Source organism: Neolamprologus brichardi, chromosome 15, assembly GCF_056152115.1.
Source record: "Neolamprologus brichardi isolate AB-2024 chromosome 15, ASM5615211v1, whole genome shotgun sequence".
Classification (NCBI taxonomy): domain Eukaryota; kingdom Metazoa; phylum Chordata; class Actinopteri; order Cichliformes; family Cichlidae; genus Neolamprologus; species Neolamprologus brichardi.
Window position 1 is genome coordinate 7,821,588 of NC_142118.1, and position 21,237 is coordinate 7,842,824.

Here is a 21,237-nt window from a genome sequence, read left to right on the forward strand (position 1 = left end):
ACTTTCAATCATGTTGTGCTGCAAGCAAGAACTGTTTGGTGTCATTTGTGTGTGCGCACACTCAGTTTGGTGCACCGCTAAAGCCTGGGGACAGCTTGGATGGAGGGATAGGAAACAGAGCCTGGAGAAGAAGAAGAGGAAAGGAGATAGTTGTGTGTTGTCTGGCATTCCAAAGAAGCTTTATGATTTAAATGATAAAAGAAGGCTGGGGCCATGCATTATGTATTAGGCATTGTACGTGTTCAGTAATTCCAATTAAGCTCTCAGCTGGGTTTAGCTCAGTGAGAAAGAGCTGAGAAGGACGTAGACAAGAAACGAGAGACATGCAGGGCAAGAAAGGCAAACAAGAGTTTAAAACACTGACCAAACCAATCAGGTAACATTCAGTGGCCTCTCGGAACAAGCCAGGAAAAGACGACCTTTTTTTCCCCTTTCGTCTTTGATGGCGCGAGACAGCAAGAAATGAGAAGGTAATAAGAGCAAGAGGGGGGGTTGGACATCTGATGGCTGCAGCTCGATGTGTCAGTTCTCTTGTCACGCTGAGTGTTTGTTCACTCACTCAGAGTGCACACCAGCTGCGGGTGCGAGCGCACTCACACAGACAGAAGATACCTCTTGTTTACGCATCTCCGAAGAGAGAGACTGGGTGTTGTTTGAACCCTCGAAGACGGGCTTTTAACCTGATATAGACGCAACACAGCTACACCCCTGTGCACAAAAATAGATCCACCTCAGGACAGGTTTTCATGTTCTCCGAGCTGTTGACCTGTGATACAGAAAGAAAGGCATGATGGATGTATTCCCTGCACAATCAGATCCTATTCACACTGATCTGTTTATTAAGACAAGACCTGGACAGACTGCAGGGGGAACTCAAGAACTCGGTGAGAGAGAGGAGAAAGGATGATGGGGGAGGAAAGGGAGAGGGAAAGAGGCAGTATGTAGTCACATATACGGGTTTGTCAGAGTTGCAGCAGATGGCTAGCTGTGGAGCTGAGTCAAAGGATGATGTAGTAATTGCCTTTCACATGAAGGATCTGAGTTTAAACAGATGTTGTGGCAAGCATTCACACTGCCAAAGTGTCCCTGAACGAGATCCTGAAATCCCACGAGCTTCACTAACCACTGGTCTTCTGCTCAGCCTCTCTCTCAACTTCTCATGCAAACATTTGCAGACCACACGAGCAAAAAAAAATGCATTGATGGAAAAAAAATATTTGGAAAGGTTTGAGCGAACAGTGCTGTTCCTCACTCTTGGACAGATGATTGGACAGAGACCAGATGCTTTGAATATGTAAAACAATACAGTGTATGCGGTATAATGTACAAGAAGGATAGAAAGATTTAAAGTATTGATTGGTTTTTTATTCTCTGCAGCTTTTTTACAGTAGGGATAAGCACTTGAATGTGACACAGATGTCTATGCTGTAAAAAAAAGAAAGGATATAAAGTTATCTGCTCCACTTTGATATCAAGATTCCCCTCCATCCCTCCATCTCTCAGGTGCTTCTTCACATCTATTTCCAGCTCAACTGTCAATCCAACTGACTCTAAGACTCAAATCTGCTGTCTCTCTTTACACCGTCAAACAGTAATAGCCTGGGAGGTGTGTGTGTGTGAGAGAGAGTGACAGTGTGTGATTCTGCAAGGAGGACCAGGCCTGTGCTCCACTGATGTACTTGCTTTCTTTCCCCTTGCACAACTCCCATAACCAGGAAATGCAGAGGACAACATGATTTTTTGTGTTTATTTATTAGATTCAGTGTTTGTGCGCGTGTTTACAATATTTGCATATTTCTGTCCCTACACTGGTCACCGTGCACAGGAGCGGGGCTAGATCATTGTCCTCTAAATTCGTACACATCTCATGCAGCCACAACCAACTGCATCTGATAATTAATTTGTGTGTTGTAATGCTAATCTTGTCTCCTCTGCAGGTATGATATTTAGAGCAGCGGTCCCCAACCCCCGGGCCTCGGACCGGTACCGGTCCGTGAGTCGTTTGGTACCAGGCCACGAGAGTTGAGGCTCAGGTGTGAAATGTATGGTTTTCAGGGTTTTTATCGGTTTTCAGCGTTATTTTGTTATCGTTTTTATCGTTAACTCGGTTTTCCTGGGTCTTTTCACGTGTGTTATGAATAACTCCTGTATTTTTCAGTACCGGTACTAGTTTTATTTTGTTGTATTTTTCCGCGACACCTTAAAGGCCGGTTCGTGAAAATATTGTCGGTCATAAACCGGTTCGTGGCGCAAAAAAGGTTGGAGACCGCTGATTTAGAGCTTCCGCAACTCTGGCGCTTTTGTTTCACACTCCCCAGTAGTTGATAGTGTGCTACATATCAGTCATAGCTGATAAGGTGTATAGCTTATTTTAGAAGCCACACGTTATCATCATTGCATTTGCTATAGGTGTGTGCTCTCATTACAGCCAGGCTCCAGCAGGTTATTTCAGTGATTAACAGGCTTTAAGGTCCAATCAGATCAAATCTGAGGTTAATCGCACTTAGAACATCAAAAGGCACTACAGAGCTGCAGAAGATGACGCCTACAGACTTATCGTGGGTTTATGAGCCCCTGACTTTTTTCATACCACCACAATGAGGCCGATAGATTGGGTTTTCATTGGTCAAAAATATACTGGTTGGCATAACCTGCTCAGGATTAATTGTAATGATCATAATCAGATAAAAATCCTTATCAAATACATCTCACTGGACGATTAATTACATAAACCTTGCTAGTGCTGGGGTGGACCACATTTTCCTTCAGTACTGCATTAATTCTTGATGATATAGATTTAACAAGGTGGCGAACACTTTCCTCACAGATGTTGGTATGCACATCCATGATGTGACTCTCCCATTCCACCACATCCCAACTTATTTGATAGAGATCTGACGGTGATTGTGGAGGCCTTTTGAGCACAGCGAACTCACTGTCATGCATGTTAAAGAAACCAGCTGAGATGATTTGAGCTTAAAGGGATGGACATGGTCAGCAACAATGCTTGGACAGGAAGGCTGTGGCATTTAAACAGTGCTCATTTAAATGGTGTTTACTTGGTACCAAGGGGCCAAAGTGTACCAAGAAAATAACCCCCATGCAGTTATAGCACCACCAGCCTGAACTGATGGAGCCATGCTTTCTTTTTTTATCACTTAAATCACCTTTCTGATGCTCAGTTTGAACTTCTGTATGTATGTGGATCTCATTTTTCTCAGAAACAAAAAAAAAAAAATAGCAAAGAGAAATTAAAAATGCATGCCATGAAAGAGTTAAGGTCTTAGGAGGTTCATCTAAGATTCAATAAGTATTCCCCACATGAATAGATGAAGTACAGTAACAGTAGAATAACTGATTTAAAAAAATTGAGTCAAGCTTATTTGGAAGAAAATACTCCAACATGCAACTTTTTCTTCCAAATAAAGGCATTTTTGCAATCTGGCTAAACACTTGTCTTGTTTGCAGCCTGTTTCATCACCTCACCTTGTGTTTCTTGCCTTGTCTGACTTTATTGACACACTGTCTATGCGTTTTCACATCTCAAGAAATCCTTTCTTCAGTGTAGTGTTATCATAGCCACTTGTTCTTCGGTGCCAAATTGCACACATTTATATAAATGACACTTTTTTTTCCTACTCACACTTCTGAAGAATAAGAATCAGTTGCTCTTTTGCATGTAAATTTAAAAAAAAAGTAATCATTCGTGACATTGATCTTCAACAAAGCTCCAGAAATCCCATGTAGAACATTTGTTCAGAGTCTCTGTTGAGGCTGCAAAATGAAAAATAAAGCTGAAGTGTGAAGGTGTTTTTGAAGTGCTTCTCCTCAGTTCTGGTGTGAATTCAGCTCCTGAAAACAGTCGGTGGATTTAAAAATGTATGTATCTGACGCTCTCAGCGCATGTCAGCCGTTCTCCTCTATGCCCCCCCCCAGCTCTCTTCATCATACATTTTCCACACTCCTAAGCCCCTTTCGTCTCTCTTGTAGCTTTTTCCTCCTTGGTTCTCATTATACACGGATGACCTCCTCATCCACCTCTGTTCTAGGTTCAAAAATTTCTCAGTCTGTCATCTTTCCTTTCCCCAGCTTGTCATGATTCATCTGGTCTTGTCTCTCAATAGAAGCCCTAGAAATTAAATTAGTAGTCATGCACGTAACGCTAGTCACATACCGACTCTCTCTCATCCTTTGGCAACGGGGCAATAATGACCTGGCGGGGTTTAAAACGCATTAAATGGAAAATGCATTAAATCCACTATACTGATGTTCCTTCCCAGACCTTCTAACATTAGCACGAAGCAAGTTCAAAATATCAGTAATCTCCCCCTAGGAGACAATGTCATTGTAAGAGACAGCAGCTGAATAACTAATGCTTATCATCACATGAGCCAAGTGATCCTTCTTATAGGCTCTTTGTGTGTGTGTTTAAAGGAGGAATTGTCCATGCAGGGGAAAAAGATCGAGTTTTGGCTCTGCTCACCTTCTCCGCTACACTAGAGAAGACACGGGCTCCACATTTATAATTGATCTGCCTCAGCTCCAAAAATACCCCAACAAGGACACGCTGTTGTCTGCGTGTGCATGCACACAGGCGTGTAAAGTTGAGGAAGTGCAATCTTAATAATAGAGTTAGCAAACAGGTGAGAGGGTGCAGAGGAGACGGGCTGAGTCACAGAGAGACGGCCCTCTCAACCCCAGCACTCAGCCTGGCTTCTGCGTGGCCTGTAAACCACTCTCAGCAGCCCTAACGGCATTTAGCTGTTTGAATTTGCATGTAATTCATTGATGTAACCAGGTGGATGATGGGATTAAAATATTATGTAAAAGTCTGTTTATGACTCTATGAGCATATGCTCCAAACACTTTTAGTAAGCGAGAAGCTGCAAATAAAAGGAAAAAAAGAGGAAAAAGTTGTGTGTGTGTGTGGGTGGATGGGTGGTTGCGAGAAGCTGTGTGTGATCGAAAGCACATGCGAGAAAAATGGCGGTCGGCCGCGGGTCAACACAGGATGTGACCTGACACTGAAAGTGTAACATTGTAATCATACAGCATTCAAAGGTTCCTGCTGCTGCGGCTGCGTTAAGCTACAAAACCTTATTTCTGCAAAACGCAGTGGATGGTGCAAATTCAACTCCACCAGCTGTTTTCAGTCTTCAGTCAGCCAGTAGATGTTTAGTGTTGATACCTGGAAGAGAAATCGGATACATTCATTCGAAATTTTTGGCTGTTTATCTTGACACGTGTTCTTTGCAGGGATTAAAAAAAAACAGGATCACAGTTTAAAAGGAAACTTAGTTTCTCTTGATTCTATCCCCACATGTGTGTTTACACGTTCTCCTCCCCTTTTCTTCTTCCTCCAGGAGACTGCTTCCTCCTGCGATGAAGAGCTCCTTTCCTTGCTCCTAGATGCTGGGCTCCTGGTAGGCTGCGTCTCCTCAGCCCTGTACCCCCTGCTAAGCTCCCACATGCTGTCGCACCAGCAGGAGGGCGGTTGGGATGTGGAGAAAGCCGCCGCTGAGCTGATGGCAGCGGGCCGCGGGCCTGAGGCAGGCTCCCTGTTGCTGGCTCACCGCGGAACCCACCCGGCGCAGTTCACCTTCAACTCCGCCTTGGCCGTTCTCGAGAAGTGGCTGTGAAAGGAGACGGGGAGGCAGTTTGGACCGCAGCCACAGAGCGCCGTCGTAACCTAGCCTTAGGGAAAGAGTAGGAAGGCGCTGAAAAAGGACTGGAATTAGATTGGAACGAGATCTGAAGAAGCAAAACTAAAAGCAGCCAATACCTCTACATTTAGTTCTCTAATCAGGTTTGAGGTTCATCAACAGAAGACATTTCAATAGCGCTGTCATCTGTGAAGGTATAAGAGAGGATACCTTTAATCCTGAAACATCTGCTCAATTAGAAAGATGCTCTTTCACACACAGAAACAACCTCTGCTGTCACTCAGTCATGGATGAACGTCGAGACCGAGGCCTAATCACAAAATGCAACGGCTGCTCGGATTTATTTGTGTGTGCGCCGTGTCCTATTGTGTGATAAAGTAATTGAGCAGTGGGTAGCAGTGGGTGGATATTAGCCTATTGTTCCGTGACAGGTTTGCCTCTTTAACGTCCCATCGTTAAACACCCTGCCTCTGCTCCATTGTTTTCCCCCTAATAATGTCTAATTAATTCCTTCTAAACAAATTAGCCCCGCAGCTGCCCCCGTGCTGAGTGTACGGATGCACAAATACTATATATGACACACACCAGTGAAGTTATGTAAAGCTTATAATGACCAGGAATAAACGTGCACGCAAGTGTGTGTGTGTGTGCGTTAATGCTGTTAGGTTGCTTTGTTTCATTTGAATAAATAAAAGCGTAAAATACGGCTCTATTTTGTCCCGCCTTTTAGAACCGAAATAAAGAAAACTGATGAAAAGGAGCGATTGTATTATTTTCATTTTTTATTTTATTGTGTTTCTTTATTCATGGTGGAAGAGTGCACAGATGGGTAACGTTTCTTATCAGTATTTTTAGTTCTCTTTTTAATTGAATGGGCTTTAAGATTGTATCCGCCTCATATAATGAATGCACTCAAAACATTTGCATCATAATTACAGCATTTTGAGGAGTGATTTGCAGGGCAAAGATTTGGAAAATGAAACCCAAACCCCTGGTTTGTTTATTTATTTATTTTCTGTCAAAGCATTGGAAGTATGATTTTTATTTTTAGGCTGCCTTCCAAATTAAACCAAAAGAGCGGTGCTCGCTGCAGGTCCCCAGAGCAGCAAATGAACTTTCTCCCTCGCACAGAAAATCACTTTAATGAATACAGGGTTTGGATACTGATTGTTTCTCTTCATATGCATGTCCTTTTTGTCATGTATCATAGTGTTATGCCAGGACAAAAAACCTCGCATTGGGTCTACTTGGAAAATAATCAAATAGGAAAGTTGCAACATTGGAGTCGAAATGACATGATTCTAGTTGCATTGTTTGTTTGGTTTTATCTTCATAGATTTACAGTAGCGTGCACAAGTCTTGAGCCACCCCTCATTTCTTTATAATTTGCTAAAAGAAAAAGGAAATAGGTTCTGTCTTTTACAGAAATACTGAATACAGTATATAAGGCGAAAAAATAGAGTTCATACAATAATACTAATATTCAGTTAAACCACCTTTATTCTTCAACACAGCCTGAACTCTGTTTTAGACAGTTTTGTTTTTTGTCATTTCTTTAAGTAGACATCAGAAGTGGTTCTCCAGGCTTCTTAAAGGACATTGAAAGCTCTTCTTTGGATGTTTCTGCCTTTTGTTCCATTCTCTGTCTAGATGATCCCACATTTTGGACTCATCTCGGACGGGAATGAGTCTGCCTACAGGGGGGAGGTTGAACGTCTGGTGTCCTGGTGCAGCCACAACAACCTGGTGCTGAATGCCCAGAAGACAGTGGAGATTATTGTGGACTTCAGGAAGCACACAGCCCCACTCCCCCCCATCATCTTGACTGACACCCTCATCACCTCTGTGGACTCATTCCGCTTCCTGGGTACCACCATCACCCAGGACCTGAAGTGGGAGCCCACCATCACCTCCATCATAAAGAAAGCCCAGCAGAGGATATACTTCCTGAGGCAGCTGAAGAAATTCAACCTGCCAACACGGACGATGATGCAATTCTACACTGCAGTCCATCCTCACCTCCTCCATCACCGTGTGGTACGCTGGAGCCACTATCAGGGACAAACAGAGACTGCAGCGTATTGTGCGCTCTGCTGAGAAGGTGATTGGCTGCAGACTCCCATCTCTGCAGGACCTGTACACCTCCAGGACAATGGGGCGTGCAGCTCGGATCACAGCTGACCCTTCTCACCCTGGACACAGTCTGTTTGACCTGCTCCCCTCAGGCAGGAGGCTCCAGTCCATTCACACCAGAACCTCTCGCCATAAGAACAGTTTCTTCCCCTCTGCTGTTGGACTCATGAACAATAACCATGACTGTTCGCACCACAAACACATGACCCTACACTGTGTTCACTGCAATTATTCCATTTTTGCACTGATCACCACCTGCATTCATGTATATATCTATCTGCTTAGCACTTTTAATTCTTATTTTTATGTCTATTTAAGCGTTATATGACAATATGTTTGCACTAAGTACCGCAGCAATTTCCTAATGTTGTAACCTGCTCAACAGTTGGCAATAAAACCCTTTCTGATTCTGATTTCTGATTTCTTCAGTAATGTTGAGCTCCGGGCTCTGGGGAGGCCAATCCATGACTGATAATGTTGCACTGTCTTTCAATCGATGTGTGCATTTACTGCACTGGCAGTGTGTTTGGGATCCTTTTCATCCTTAAAAAAAATGAAACCCATGCCAAACAGATGCTTTCCAGATGGTATTATGTGGTGGATCAAAATCTGATTGCACTTTTCGTGCACGTTTTGACAAGATCCATAACACCACTGGTTAAAATACAGCTCCAAACCATGACAGAGCCTCCACCATGTTTTACAGATGGCTCTAGAAACTCACCGTTGTAAATCTGGCTCCTTGCAAGCATTCAGAAATGTCATTTAGCTCTAGATTTTTGCACAGTTCTTCATAGAAAGGCAATTTCTTAGTTATTTTGCTTTTTCACCTATAAGTTTTTCATACTATAATGGAAACAGGACAGGACACCATTAAATGTACATGACTAAATATGCAACATTCAAAAAGTTACATAAGCGAAAGAAAACATTTGAATTGAAAAGCATTTAACGCATTGGAACTGTGTGACTTAATCGCAGTGGACTGTAACGACAAAAACAGAAGAGCATCCAAAAAAAAGCATTAAATCTCTAAAATCTGTTTGTTTTGCACCATGTTCTTCAGGATAAGAGGCTTATTGGGAGAAATTGTTTAATTGACTTCATATTTAAAACCCATCTTGACAGGGGCTTTAAAAACACTGTACTCATGTCTGCATCGTGCCTTAGCTAATTATCCAGATGTTGAAAACCAGCAGTGACTGCTCTTGATGGCTACCGTATGGAATTGTGGCTTCGGTGACTTCGAGATGCATTTTAAATCTGTTCAGGCAGTAATAAGCCGATCATGTTTCCATATTTGCTCGTTAACTTTCTCCAGCTGTACTTAATCTTTTAATTTAATGAATAAACTTCACAATGATTTCTGCATAGCTTTTCTGTAAAGACTCTTCTTTTTCTGCTGCCTCCAAAGACTTAAAAGTTAATTACCTGAAATTCCCCCGTGGTTCAATAATAGTTTTTGTTTGCGATCCCCTTATCTTTGTGCTCCATGAGTGCACAGTGGCATTTACCCGCCTAACCCCTTCTGTTGTTTGCAAAATACTTTTAGGCTAGCGAAAAATAAGAATATATATGATTTCATATTGTGAAAGTAATTCACTTTGGCATGCAACATTTAAAGTAGCTGCTGGGGTAGAGCAGCTTGTATTTCTGACAGGTTAGAAATTGAATAAAGGTCTGTTGCTTGGAGGTATTTACCCTGACAGCAATACTGCTGTATATCAAGCCCATTCATAAGAGATGGGCCAGTTGCGGGTGGATGGTCTATATATCAAACAAGGGAGTTATGAATCTCCCACCTGTGGAAGAGAATATAGGAAATCCTTGTGTCAGTTACGTGTCTTGTGAAAATACCAGCAGACACAAAGTTATGAGGGTTTTTTCTGTGTGTTTTTTAGGCTGGCTTTTAAGGAAATGTCAGCATTAGAGTATGAGATGAAATAATACTGTAGAGATTAATGGTTCGCACTTACAGCATTCCACTCCTACTTTTCTACTCCTACACACAGGTACTCATTCCTTTGCAAATTCTGTCAGCCTTACATATTGAATTCAATTGGTCTCAGACGGTAAGTGACCCAGGTTTATTCATACCCTTGAGCTGCAGCAGCGGCCTGCTTTTGGTCCTGGCCAACGTGAAATCAGCTCTTTGTGTTCAACTAACACAATTACACGAAGCCCTGCTGTAATCAGCGTGGACCGTTAAATCCTGAGGTCATCGTGTTGATCAAATCAACACGATCTGAAGCAAACCTTTGGCTTTTAACAAAGTGTTGCCATTTGTGTGAGGTTTATATAAAATACACTGCACTGGGCGAACACAGCCATCAGTACTCACAACAAGAAGGTCAGAATACTGCATTTTTGTAAGGCACCACCCAAATGACACTTTGATGGATGCACTCAAATGTCCTGCTTGAGGAACTCTGGACCGGTTCCATGACGAGGACAAAATCCTCATTGTTTCTCCTGAATCCAAGGACTAACAGGTAGTTCCCTGGCATCGGCTTTACCAGGGATACTGAGGCGTGTGATCCCTTTGTTAAAACACACTTTTGTTAAAAACGGGATCCACCACCTCAGCTGTCAATCCAGAGGTAACAACTTACAGAAGCATAAGGGGCGATGGTGGCTCAAGAGATGGGTGTTCGTCTTGTAATCGGAAGGTTGCCGGTTCGAGCCCTGGCTCGGATAGTCTCGGTCGTTGTGTCCTTGGGCAAGACACTTCACCTGCCGCCTACTGGTGTTGGCCAGAAGAGCCAATGGCGCGATATGGCAGCCTCACTTCTGTCATTCTGCCCCAGGGCAGCTGTGGCTACAACTGTAGCTTACCTCCACCAGTGTGTGAATGGGTGGATGACTGGGTGTGTAAAGCGCTTTGGGGTCCCTAGGCGGGACTAGTAAAAGCGCTATACAAATACAGGCCATTTACCATATCAACCAAGGCAGCATCCAGAACCTTAAGGAACTCTGGACAAACCTCATCCACCCAAGGAGTCATCATCTCAGCATAAAATACTGAAGTATAGCACAATGACGTTAATAATTTCATGTATTTTGTTGGTTGTTTGTGATTGTTTTTAAACTTTACGCTATGACTTTTATAGACATAGCTGCTGTCAAGGAGCGTCTGCGTTCCATGCTTGTGCGAGGTTAGTCATCACGCTGTGCTACTCAAGATATATTCAAACCAGCTAGGGTCAAACATGCTTGGACAGTGTACAGATGCAGTGTGATCGTTAAGGCTAATGAGCTGACAGATGATATCCCAGTGGGATTAAGCTGTGAAGACACGTTTCAGTTTTTTTTTTCCAGATTCTTTTTTGATCAGTCAAGTTAAGTTATGCAGGAATGTGTCCCAAGTATATTTGTGTGTTTTCCCAGCTCCAGCTTTTAGTCTTCTATCATTACGAGCGCTAACACCCTGTGAATCTATTTTAGAAATTAAAACCACCTTGTAAAACTGTCATTGTGCTGAAAAGCTGATACCGATAACGCCACGCAAAAAAATTAACCGGGCCCTGACAGTCTTAAAGCCCCCCTTTCAGCTCGCACCATCTCCCATAATTACCTGAATTATTATTTCACTTTTATTGACTTTCATCGCGCTTTAGCATTCAAGTCACACCTCTTTACTAACACGTATCTAATTCATATAGATTAGCGCTTAACATGCACTCAGAGATGTGCCACGAAAATGGGCACGTGTCTGTGTGCGAGATGTTCCTTTACTCATGACATTGAGTTTCGCTGCTGATCGCCTGCTGTTACGTTAATGACTGGATCCATTTAGATTAATGGTGAAAAAGCCAACTGGTTTCAGTTACACCCAACTGACCGGCTGTTTGTATGAACTCCTTACCTTTTTTTTTTTTTGGTAACATTGTTTGTCCCCAAGAAGTAAAAAAAACTCTGTTTTTCACTCTGTTTGTACTTGTGATTGTACAGACTGCAAGCAACCCTGGGAAATGATGTTAAGGTCTACCTCCCCCACTGCTGAGGTTTAGTAAACACAGTGCTGCAACCTGTCAAGTGTCAGCATCCTTTTTCTGTATCTGTCAGACAAAGCTCTTGGTGCAGGTGGTGTGAGCCATCATCGCAATCCATCCAGAAGGTGAGAGAGCGGGGCGGAGGAGAAAAAGGAATTTGTGTCCCCTCAGGGGGAAGCTGAATGAGACTGGATCTTGCAAGCACTCTCTCCTGCTGAAGTGAGGGTATCTGTTTGAAACAAAAGAATTTAACTTGCATCTTCGAGCCCTTTGTAGAGTCTGCAGTGTGGGAGAAGAGAAGCGCAAACATGAAAGGAGAGAAAGAGACTAAAAATATTGTATTCCAGGAAATCCCTCACAAGCCCCCCTACCTTGACAACAGACTGAATCTTGGGAAATCGTTCACCCTCCAAGGCCACGTTTGTTTCCTTTTGCTTTTTCTAGTTTTCATTCACACTGCCTTTGACCCGCAACCTTGCCCTCCGCAGAGTGACTATTTGTCTATATTTGTAGTACACTAAAATACATGCATACAGACAAAACGCTTCTAGCAGAGACTGTAGGTGCAAGACAGCTTTAAAAAAAGAAGTAAAGGCTGTAGTATTGAATATAAAGAATAAAAGAAAAGGTATGAAGTGGGAGGTCAAATAGGCAGGGCTGATGGGAAATGACTGAAGGTCAAAAATGACGACAGAAGAGAGAAAGAAGAGTAAGTAGGAGAAAGTCCTGCTGAAGATATTACTGCAAGATTCACAGCACATTGGCTTTAGTAAAACAGAATAGCAAAGATAAAAAAAGGAAATCTACATTATATAAATTTTTATATAACAGTAAAATGTGTTTCATACTCAAACATTAAACGACAGTACCGTGCAAAAGTCTTGAGCCATCAAAAGCAATGTGTCTATTTGTTAAGCCACTTAACACTGATCTGAAGTCCCCTAACACAGCTAAAACATAACAAAGTCTGAGAGGCATATAATTTGGTTTTTGTACCAACAAAGTGATTTTCAAAGAGGTGTTAGCCAAAAATGTGGCACATCTTGAAATGGTTTCCAGCGTGTCCTTAAAAGTTTTCAAATTATCATCCAAATATACAGATGAGGTCATCAGAGAGGTGCAACAGTGAGTGTCTGCAGACATCTGTGGATGACTTTAGTATTGCAGAACTTGTTAAAACTGATGGAATTATTAGTAAACAAAAGTATCTATTTATTTTGATGCCATCTAGAAAACATGGCTTCGTTTTTCACCATGACAGTTATCAATCATGGATTGGCCTCCCCAGAGCCCAACATTACCGAAGCAGTGTGGGATCATCTTGACAGAGAATGGAACAAAAGGCAGCCGACATCCAAAGAAGAGCTTTGGATGTCCTCCAAGAAGCCTGGAGAACTATTCCTGAAGTCTGCTTAAAGAAATGACATGAAAGCTGTTCAGCGAGTTCTGACTGTGCTGAAAAATAAAGGTGGTCACACAAAATATTGACTTTCAAACTGTGTTTGCCTTCTGCGCTGTATTTCCAGCTGTGTTTGCACATATTTAAATAAATCTATTTAAACGTATCTAATTCATATAGATTAGCGCTTAACATGCACTCAGAGATGTGCCACGAAAATGGGCACGTGTCTGTGTGCGAGATGTTCCTTCCTTTGACATTGAGTTTCGCTGCATTAATTTCTCAGCAAAATATGGGATGTACTATACAGTTATCTATAAAAAGCATCAATAACAAATAAAATAAGTAGTGCTGTCAGCGTTAATCTCGTTAAAATGACGTTAACGCCATAACTGCATTAACGCGGCAAATCTCCGTTAGCGAATTAGCGCGGATCGCCCTGTGCGAGGGGCTGCACGGCGCAATCCGTGTTAACTCGCTAATGGAGATTTGCCGCGTTAATGCGGTTATGGCGTTAACGTCATCTTACCGAGATTAACGCTGACAGCTCTAAAAATAAGTATTGTCATGTAGTGTGCTAGTTTTGGTACTAGCTATACCTTTAAATTGAAATATCAGCATATTCAGAAACTCCGTATTAAAGGAATCTTCAACTTTACTTGTAAAGCTTTTATTCAGTGCTTCTCACCAAACCGTGTCATTGTCATGTTAGTGCAATTTTAAAAGAGTAAACAACCAACAACATTATAGATTTTTTCAGTGACTCAAAGATTTCCATGAGTAAATACCTGGAGACAGGTGGAGAGAAACCTTTTAATGGTAAAAACGCGTTGGTACAACCAGACTCAGGAAGAGAAGCAAGAACAGAACAAGAACAGTTTTCCAACCAGGGAGAGCTGGGCACCATGCAGCAGCAATTAGCACTTAAATCAGTGGAGGCAGTTCAAAAACTTCTAGCACAGGTATTTATGTCCTGCTGGCTCACAACTGAACTCAAAAGTGGACGTACCACAGGCTGACTAAACCTTGGTTTATGTGCACACAAAAAACAACATAGCGACCGTGTAAAGGCTCTACTTGTCATAAAAAAAAATCCACACGACACTTTCAAGTGTCCACGGACAGCGATGGAGTGTAAAATTTGTACTTTTCCACTGAGTGCCAACTTCTGTTTATCTGAACTGTTCAGTGCAGAGAAATGTTAAGCTGACTACTTCCAGGTTTGTCTCATTTTCAAGCAGCCACAAATAAGAAAACACTTGAACAAGCATTTCTGTGAAGGATGTTGTTTGGGGCAGCTGCTTGTGGGGCTGACTGTTAATGCTGACTCAAGGTAAGCCCCAAACACCCACCCGCCAAGCAGCCTTTATTTTATATACCCGAGTATGTCTTCCAGTATCTCTTTTCTTTTCTTTTCTTTTTCATAAAAATCATTAGCTCATTTTCACATTTTATGACAGCAACAGGTCTCAGAAAAGTTGGGACAGGGTCATGTTTACCTTGTGTTGCATCGCCATCTTTTAACAGCATTCTGTTAATATCTGACAGCTTGGGAGATCCAAAATTCCAAACCTGGACTCCTCTATTATGAATGATGACATATTCAATCCATCCATCCATCCATTCGCTTCCGCTTATCCTTTTCAGGGTCGCGGGGGGCGCTGGAGCCTATCCCAGCTGTCATAGGGCGAGAGGCGGGGTACACCCTGGACAGGTCGCCAGTCTGTCGCAGGGCCAACACACAGGGACAGACAACCATTCGCACTCACATTCATTCGCACATTCACACCTAGTGACAATTTGGATTATCCAATTAACCTATCCCCACAAGCTGCATGTCTTTGACATATTCAAAGTCTTCATAATTTTATGTTGTTTAATGTTTTTTGTGTTTTTCTGAAATAGCTGTAAATCTCGACCTTGTTAATGTATCAGCACTACATTCCCTATGTGTCTACCTCTTGGCTCTTTAGGGACAGAGACTGGAAAGCTACTATCTTTAGCATTTCTGGAACTGGAGCTTTTAGAAAAAGATTTCCAGTCGATAGGTTTTGAGTGCCATGTCTGTTCCTATTGTAATGTGTGAGCATCCTGTGTTGTATCGACATGCTGGAACTACTTGACACCTTTTAGATGTATCATAAGGTACATCGATATAAACTGAACCACGGAATTAAAATAGTTAATACTGTCAGAACGTTACCTAGTAGACAAGGTTCGAGAATGATTCTGGCTTTGTTTACTGAACTCCAGTAACAGAGTGAACCATTTTTCATGTCTTCTGTTAATATCTGTGTAAAAAGAAATATGAGTGGTAATTATCTGAAGAAAAATATATAATTACACTCTTTAGCTTGAACAGAAGTATCTTCAGCTTTACAGTTTCTGGGGTCGGTTCCTAATGATTATCATTAGTGGAAGTCATGTGAAGTGATGCTGGAACATGTTAAGGATTGGTTTGTGGTATAACTAGTTAAGTTTACCTTATGAGCTCATGAAACATGCCAACAAAGAGAAGCATGTTCCAAAAAAATAAACTTTTTCTTAACAGTCATTTCAAAACAATTATTTTTGTGGTTTTACTGTTACTATTTAATTTCAGTGGCTCTCTACCTTGAAACAGATGTTGAACCTTGATGTCTCTCTGACTCAATAATGCTGTCACTTTTGACTCTGGGAAAGAGCTGTTAAAAATCCTCTTTTCGACTTCTAAAACATCTTACTCGAATTTTAAAAAAGTGTAAAAAAATGAGGCCGATCACTGCTCAACAGTCAGTTCAAGCAAATCGATGCAATGAGCTGATTTGCACTGGAGACCTTTGAATTTCTCACGCACAGTTGGTAGAAAGGGTAACATTTAATTATAGATCAATACGATGCCAACGTAATTCTACTGAAGCAGTTTTGTTCAGCTTCTGCAAAATGCTAATGTGAGAATAATGCAGGAAATAAAAGACACCCTCGTCTGCATTGCAAAATCCCCTTAATGTGATAAGACAGGAGCCGCACTGGGTTATGACACCCCACAAATGTCTGTGCGGTCGAGTAAACTGTTTCCACAACACCTGCTTTACGCCACTGAGAGCAAGAAAGAAGTCAGTAATAGATTGTGTTTCACACATTGGCGTCAACACCCCGTCCTCTTTTACACGTCTTCACATCCTCCAAGCTGTTACTAACCGCTTGCCGTATGTTTCCCAAACAGGCAGACTCATCAGTCGTTTAGCGGGAAGAAAGAGGGAGCTGGGAAGGAGGATGGGATAGAAGAGTGTGGGTGGAAATGCAAAAACTGAGGATCCAGAATGACTGGAAGACTGTTTGTGCATGGCAAGAAGCAAAGAGCGAGGAAGGTGAAGAGAGGGAAAGAGGATGTGAGTCAAGCTGATATGCCAAATCAAGCACGGGAGGTTTCTCAGCCCTGCTGGAAAACTGTCGATTTTTTTTTTAAACACATCACATAGAGGCGGGTGGGAGTGAACGCAGGAAGAAATTGAGGGATGGAGCACTGGAATCAATATCTGGGTAATAGTTCATAATAAGGAGTAAAGGTTTCATCAGCAGTGTGTGTGTGTGCAGCCATGTATTTGCAAGCATGCGGCCACCTGTGTGTGCTTGCATGTGTATGCGTGTACCGTTTAATGTCTCTTCTCCTGCAATCAGCGGTTCATTGACGTCAACCTCCTCAGCTGAATGAAGCAAATTACCTGCTTTGCCAGCGATTGTTAACTTCTCATCACTACATCACGAGTCAGAGTAGCCCCCCCAACCACACACACACACGCACCCTCTACCTAAAAACACAAGTCACTTCACATGAAGCTGAAGATAGAATTAAAAAGGCTTTTGATGTGTTCTGGAGTGTAGGCAGGAGGATTAGATTTACTGTTTTAGCATCCTAATTCTTTCAGGTTTGGATTTGTTGTGCAACTGAAGTTATGTAAATGCTTCAGCGTTTTTTTGGTTTGTTTTTTTTTGTTAAAAACACTTTTAAATTACTCCCTCCTTTTTGGCCTCTTCTGAGTTGCTTAAAAAGAATTCATGAAGGACTTCTACGGTGACCCTGCAACTGGAAAAAACCTAGAAAATAGTAGAAGAAAAATGCAAAAGCATACAAAACAAAACTGAAGTGCTTTTGGGGGAGACATTAACATGTGAATGACTGCACTGAGACACGCTAAAAAGAAGCGGATGATTCATGGATGTTGTAAGGGAGAAAAAAGGTGCAGGTAATGTGTGTTTTAATCGCATGACTCATATAATGCAGATGCATATTTGCTGTTTACTCTTAGCTTGTCACTTTCACACTGTCTCCACAAAACAATTCTGTTATGTTTAGTTCAGTTGCAGTGTGTTTCACCTTTCAGGGCAACCGTAGACTCCACCCTGTGGTTGAGCGACAAAATCTCCAAAGCTCCAGCATGAGGACAACAATGAGTTTGAGCTGTTGACTTGGCCTCAAAATTCCCCAGATCTCGACCCAATCAAGCATCGCTGGGATGTGCAAGACGAACGATTTCAATTACCTCACAACTTACAAGACTTAAAAGATCTTTTACTAACATCTTGGTGCGAGATATCACAGCACATCTTTAGGGGTCTAGTGGAGACCTTGCCTCAATGGGTCAGGTATGTTTTGGCTGCAAAACAGGAGCAAACACAATATTATGCAGGTGATTATAATGACATGCTTGACTAGTGCATGTCCTTCTATACTCTACTAGTTAAACACAGCTGTCCAAACCTCCTCTCTTCGGAGCTTCCAGCATTTTTAGGGTTGATAATTAAGTTATACTAAACCAGCAAAGAGACAGAGGGCATTACCAATCTGTGATGTGATGCACACATGTGCTTTCAAACTCGGGCTTCCTGACCCCAGGCAGCAAAGGTGAAAGAACATCCACACATTTACAAGAATGAAGAAGAAGAATGATTATTTCAGGAACTTCTTATTGATAAACAAATTAAAATAGCATTCTTGAGGTTTTCCTTTTTTTTATCTAAAGATGAGGCAAAACACTGTTCAGAGTGCATTCATAGTTGCTGCCCATATATATTTGATCTTATTTTCTTTAACAAGTGTGTTACCTTCGCAGGGGGACTTTGCTCCGAGCAAAACTTTTTTTCAAACAATCCGACATAATGACAGAGAAACCAGCGACGACAGGAGCAACAAGTGTTTGGAGGGATTTAAGCTACAGAAGAATGAGGCAATCAGTTACCATGGTGACGGGAAAGGAGTAGAAGGAGGAGTGAGGGGAGTGCAGAACAGTTTCATTTGGAGAGTGTCACTTACAGGCTTTGATGATGATAAGGACTGCTGCTGGGGTAAACAACATCGGAGCATTAAAATACTGACAGAATTGGGCACTCCAGAGGATCATGCTGCACTTTTCATGTCCTGGTTTTACTAATTTCTTCCTCCTTCTTACTCACCCTCTGAAAACAACCGGCTTCCCGGCTCAAAACCCCTCAACCCTTACCGTCCACAACAACACACCCAAGCATGTGCAGGCACTCGTCCGTCCGCCCTGGCTACCTGTTACGCTCTTCCCGCAGGTGTCTGATCATCCTTGTGATGTAGAGCAAGGATTATTGTAACCATGGCAACACTCTGATGCAGGCTTCAATCGGCGTGCGGGGTGGGCATTTGATATATATGTATATATATATTTATTTACAGATGGAGTGTATTTTGTTTGTGTCTGTTTGGCCTTCTCTGTGTATAGGGGGAACAAAAAAGCCTGTCAAGTGTTTATCAGATGTTCTTTGAGGAGGGTGTGACGTCCTCCAGGGTTTGTTAATGCATCACGCCGTGAATGGGTGTCACACTCATCCAGGATGGATGTCATCAGGCATGCTCCAGCGAGCAATTCGCTCACTTTCACAGAGTGAAAGTGGGAGGGACTGGGGAGGGAGGGGAGATGAAAGGAGAGTGATGGACTAAAAAAAACAAGAAGTGAGGAAACAGATAAAGAAAAAAAGGGGGTGTGCCGAAAGTTCAACGAAGAGGGAAAAAAAAGGCAAAAATAAATTAAATAAATAAAAAAGAGAATGATGAGATAACACTTGTGCTAAAACCAGAGTGGGAGGATAATCTAAAGCAAGACGAAGAGATATGATGAATATAAAAAAGGAGTATGGGAAGAGAGCAATTGATAGTGTGTGTGTGTGTGTGTGTGTGCGAAATTCAGAGTGAGAGAAAGCGAGGCAAACGTGAGCAATGGAGTATGTTAAGCTGAAATCTTAACTAACAGAAGCCTTGGTGTCACACTGAGAGGAAGCACTGAAACCAGACATCAGGGCTTTAGGCTAATTAAGAAAAGAAAGAAACGTGTATAAGCGTGTGTGCATGTGCGTGCGTGTCCTCTCTGTGGGCTAGGTGTGTGTCCCTGTGTACCTGTCGATGTGGAGAGCTGGGCATGTTCTTCGATAGGTGTTTGTGCTCTCTTTGTCTAACCTCACACACTCCCAAGAAGAAACGCATTGCTCTCTCTCTTCTTTTCTATAATTACCTACTAACCGTATCTCACCCACATCTGCATCACATGTCAATCTGTTTTTCCTCTTTGTTTATGTATTCCTATTCATGCGTGTGTGTGTGTGTGTTTTATCAGCTTAATTGCCAAAGATATACATCTGGCAGTGGAAATTAGCTTTGGAGATCAGGCAGCAACACAATTTTGTCTCCTTGTTAGCTGGGTCATAGTGTTGATTGCTGTTCAATGTGACTCGGCTGCAGTGACTTTGTGGAAGCTGTAATCCATTTAATAACATGACATTCGTGTTCATTTTGTTCAACTCATTTTACTCGATAACTTCATGTCTAGAATATGCTGAAAATAGATGTTTCAACGGCGAGGACACAACCAGGCTGTGCACAAACGCCTTTGTAATTATGCTATCTTAACCGATAAAAAAACCAGACATGGGTCACTTTGAACCAAAACGATTTGTCCAGTAATAAATGGGACTCTTCACTGTCGTTACCTTTGTGATTACCACTCTTGGTAAAAAATGAGTTTGGTTTGTTTACCTGCTCTGCATTGCTCACCTCTTCTTGTCCTGTTGATGTACAGAGATGAGATTTTTTTGCTTTTTGTGAAATAATACAAGGTAAGTGTTCATCCATCCACCCATCCAATTTTTTCTGCTTATCTAATTCAGGGCCGTGGATCAGGATCTGCAGTCAAAGGTCGGAGGAACAGACATATTTATTTCAACTTGTGCTTCAAGCTCATGCCATCTTCTTAAACTTCGCTGCTTTACCAGAAGCCCAAACAGATTCAGCTTTGTTGAAGTAACACAAAGACAACTGTGATGTCTGTAAACCAGAGAAGCCCATTAACCACAAGTCTTCACAGTCTGACTGGACAGAGGCACCAAACAAGCACACTCATTTAAAGAATTCCCATTTCAAGAGTCATGTCCAGTGGACCAGCTTCTACAGTTTTCAACATATACGTGATAACAATGTTTCACTCCTGTTCAAAAGCACAAACGCAAACTACTCACCCATCAGAACTTCTTCTTGCTTGCTCTCAGCAAAGTCAAGCCCTGCCAGTATACTTAACTCCTTCTCTTCACTCCTTCCTCCTTTGAGCGCTGCTTTTTTGCTTTGGGTTGCTAAACGTAATTTATAATGTCGCTACACCAACAAACTACTCTGTAAGATACTTGCTAAAGCACAAATTGTTGCATAGTTGAAGTAAACAATTTCATGCTCTTTTTCCACAAATAGCAGAGAGCAAGGTCAGGAAGTACAAGCAACATATTTCCTAGCATGCCTATTACCTACTACTAAAAGGCACCTTTTTATGATCAGTGAAGGGTAACATTTAATTAATAAGGAAAAAATACTGTATAATGGATAAATAAATTAAAGGCAGAGTCACGACTTAAACATATAATGGATTTTTGTAGAATCTGTCCAAAGTTAACTAAGGGCAACAAATACAGGCACGTCATGCAATGTAGAGGAGCCCATAGAGGATAGTGGGGCACTGCCCTGGCTGCCCCATTGCAAATGAAGCCTTTGGCTGCTACATCTCCA

General features: G+C 42.0%; 1 protein-coding gene across 1 annotated transcript in view; it reads left to right on the forward strand.

Moving 5' to 3' along the window:
* The window catches only part of nbas (NBAS subunit of NRZ tethering complex), a 184,251-nt gene extending 177,736 nt beyond the window's left edge, over positions 1-6,515 (forward strand). Inside the window, exon 53 of the mRNA XM_087852710.1 lies at positions 5,364-6,515. Within this exon, the coding sequence (XP_087708836.1) occupies positions 5,364-5,639 (276 nt within the window). The 3' untranslated portion in view covers positions 5,640-6,515. The remainder of the gene's footprint in view (positions 1-5,363) is intronic.
* The last annotated feature ends 14,722 nt before the right edge of the window (positions 6,516-21,237 follow it).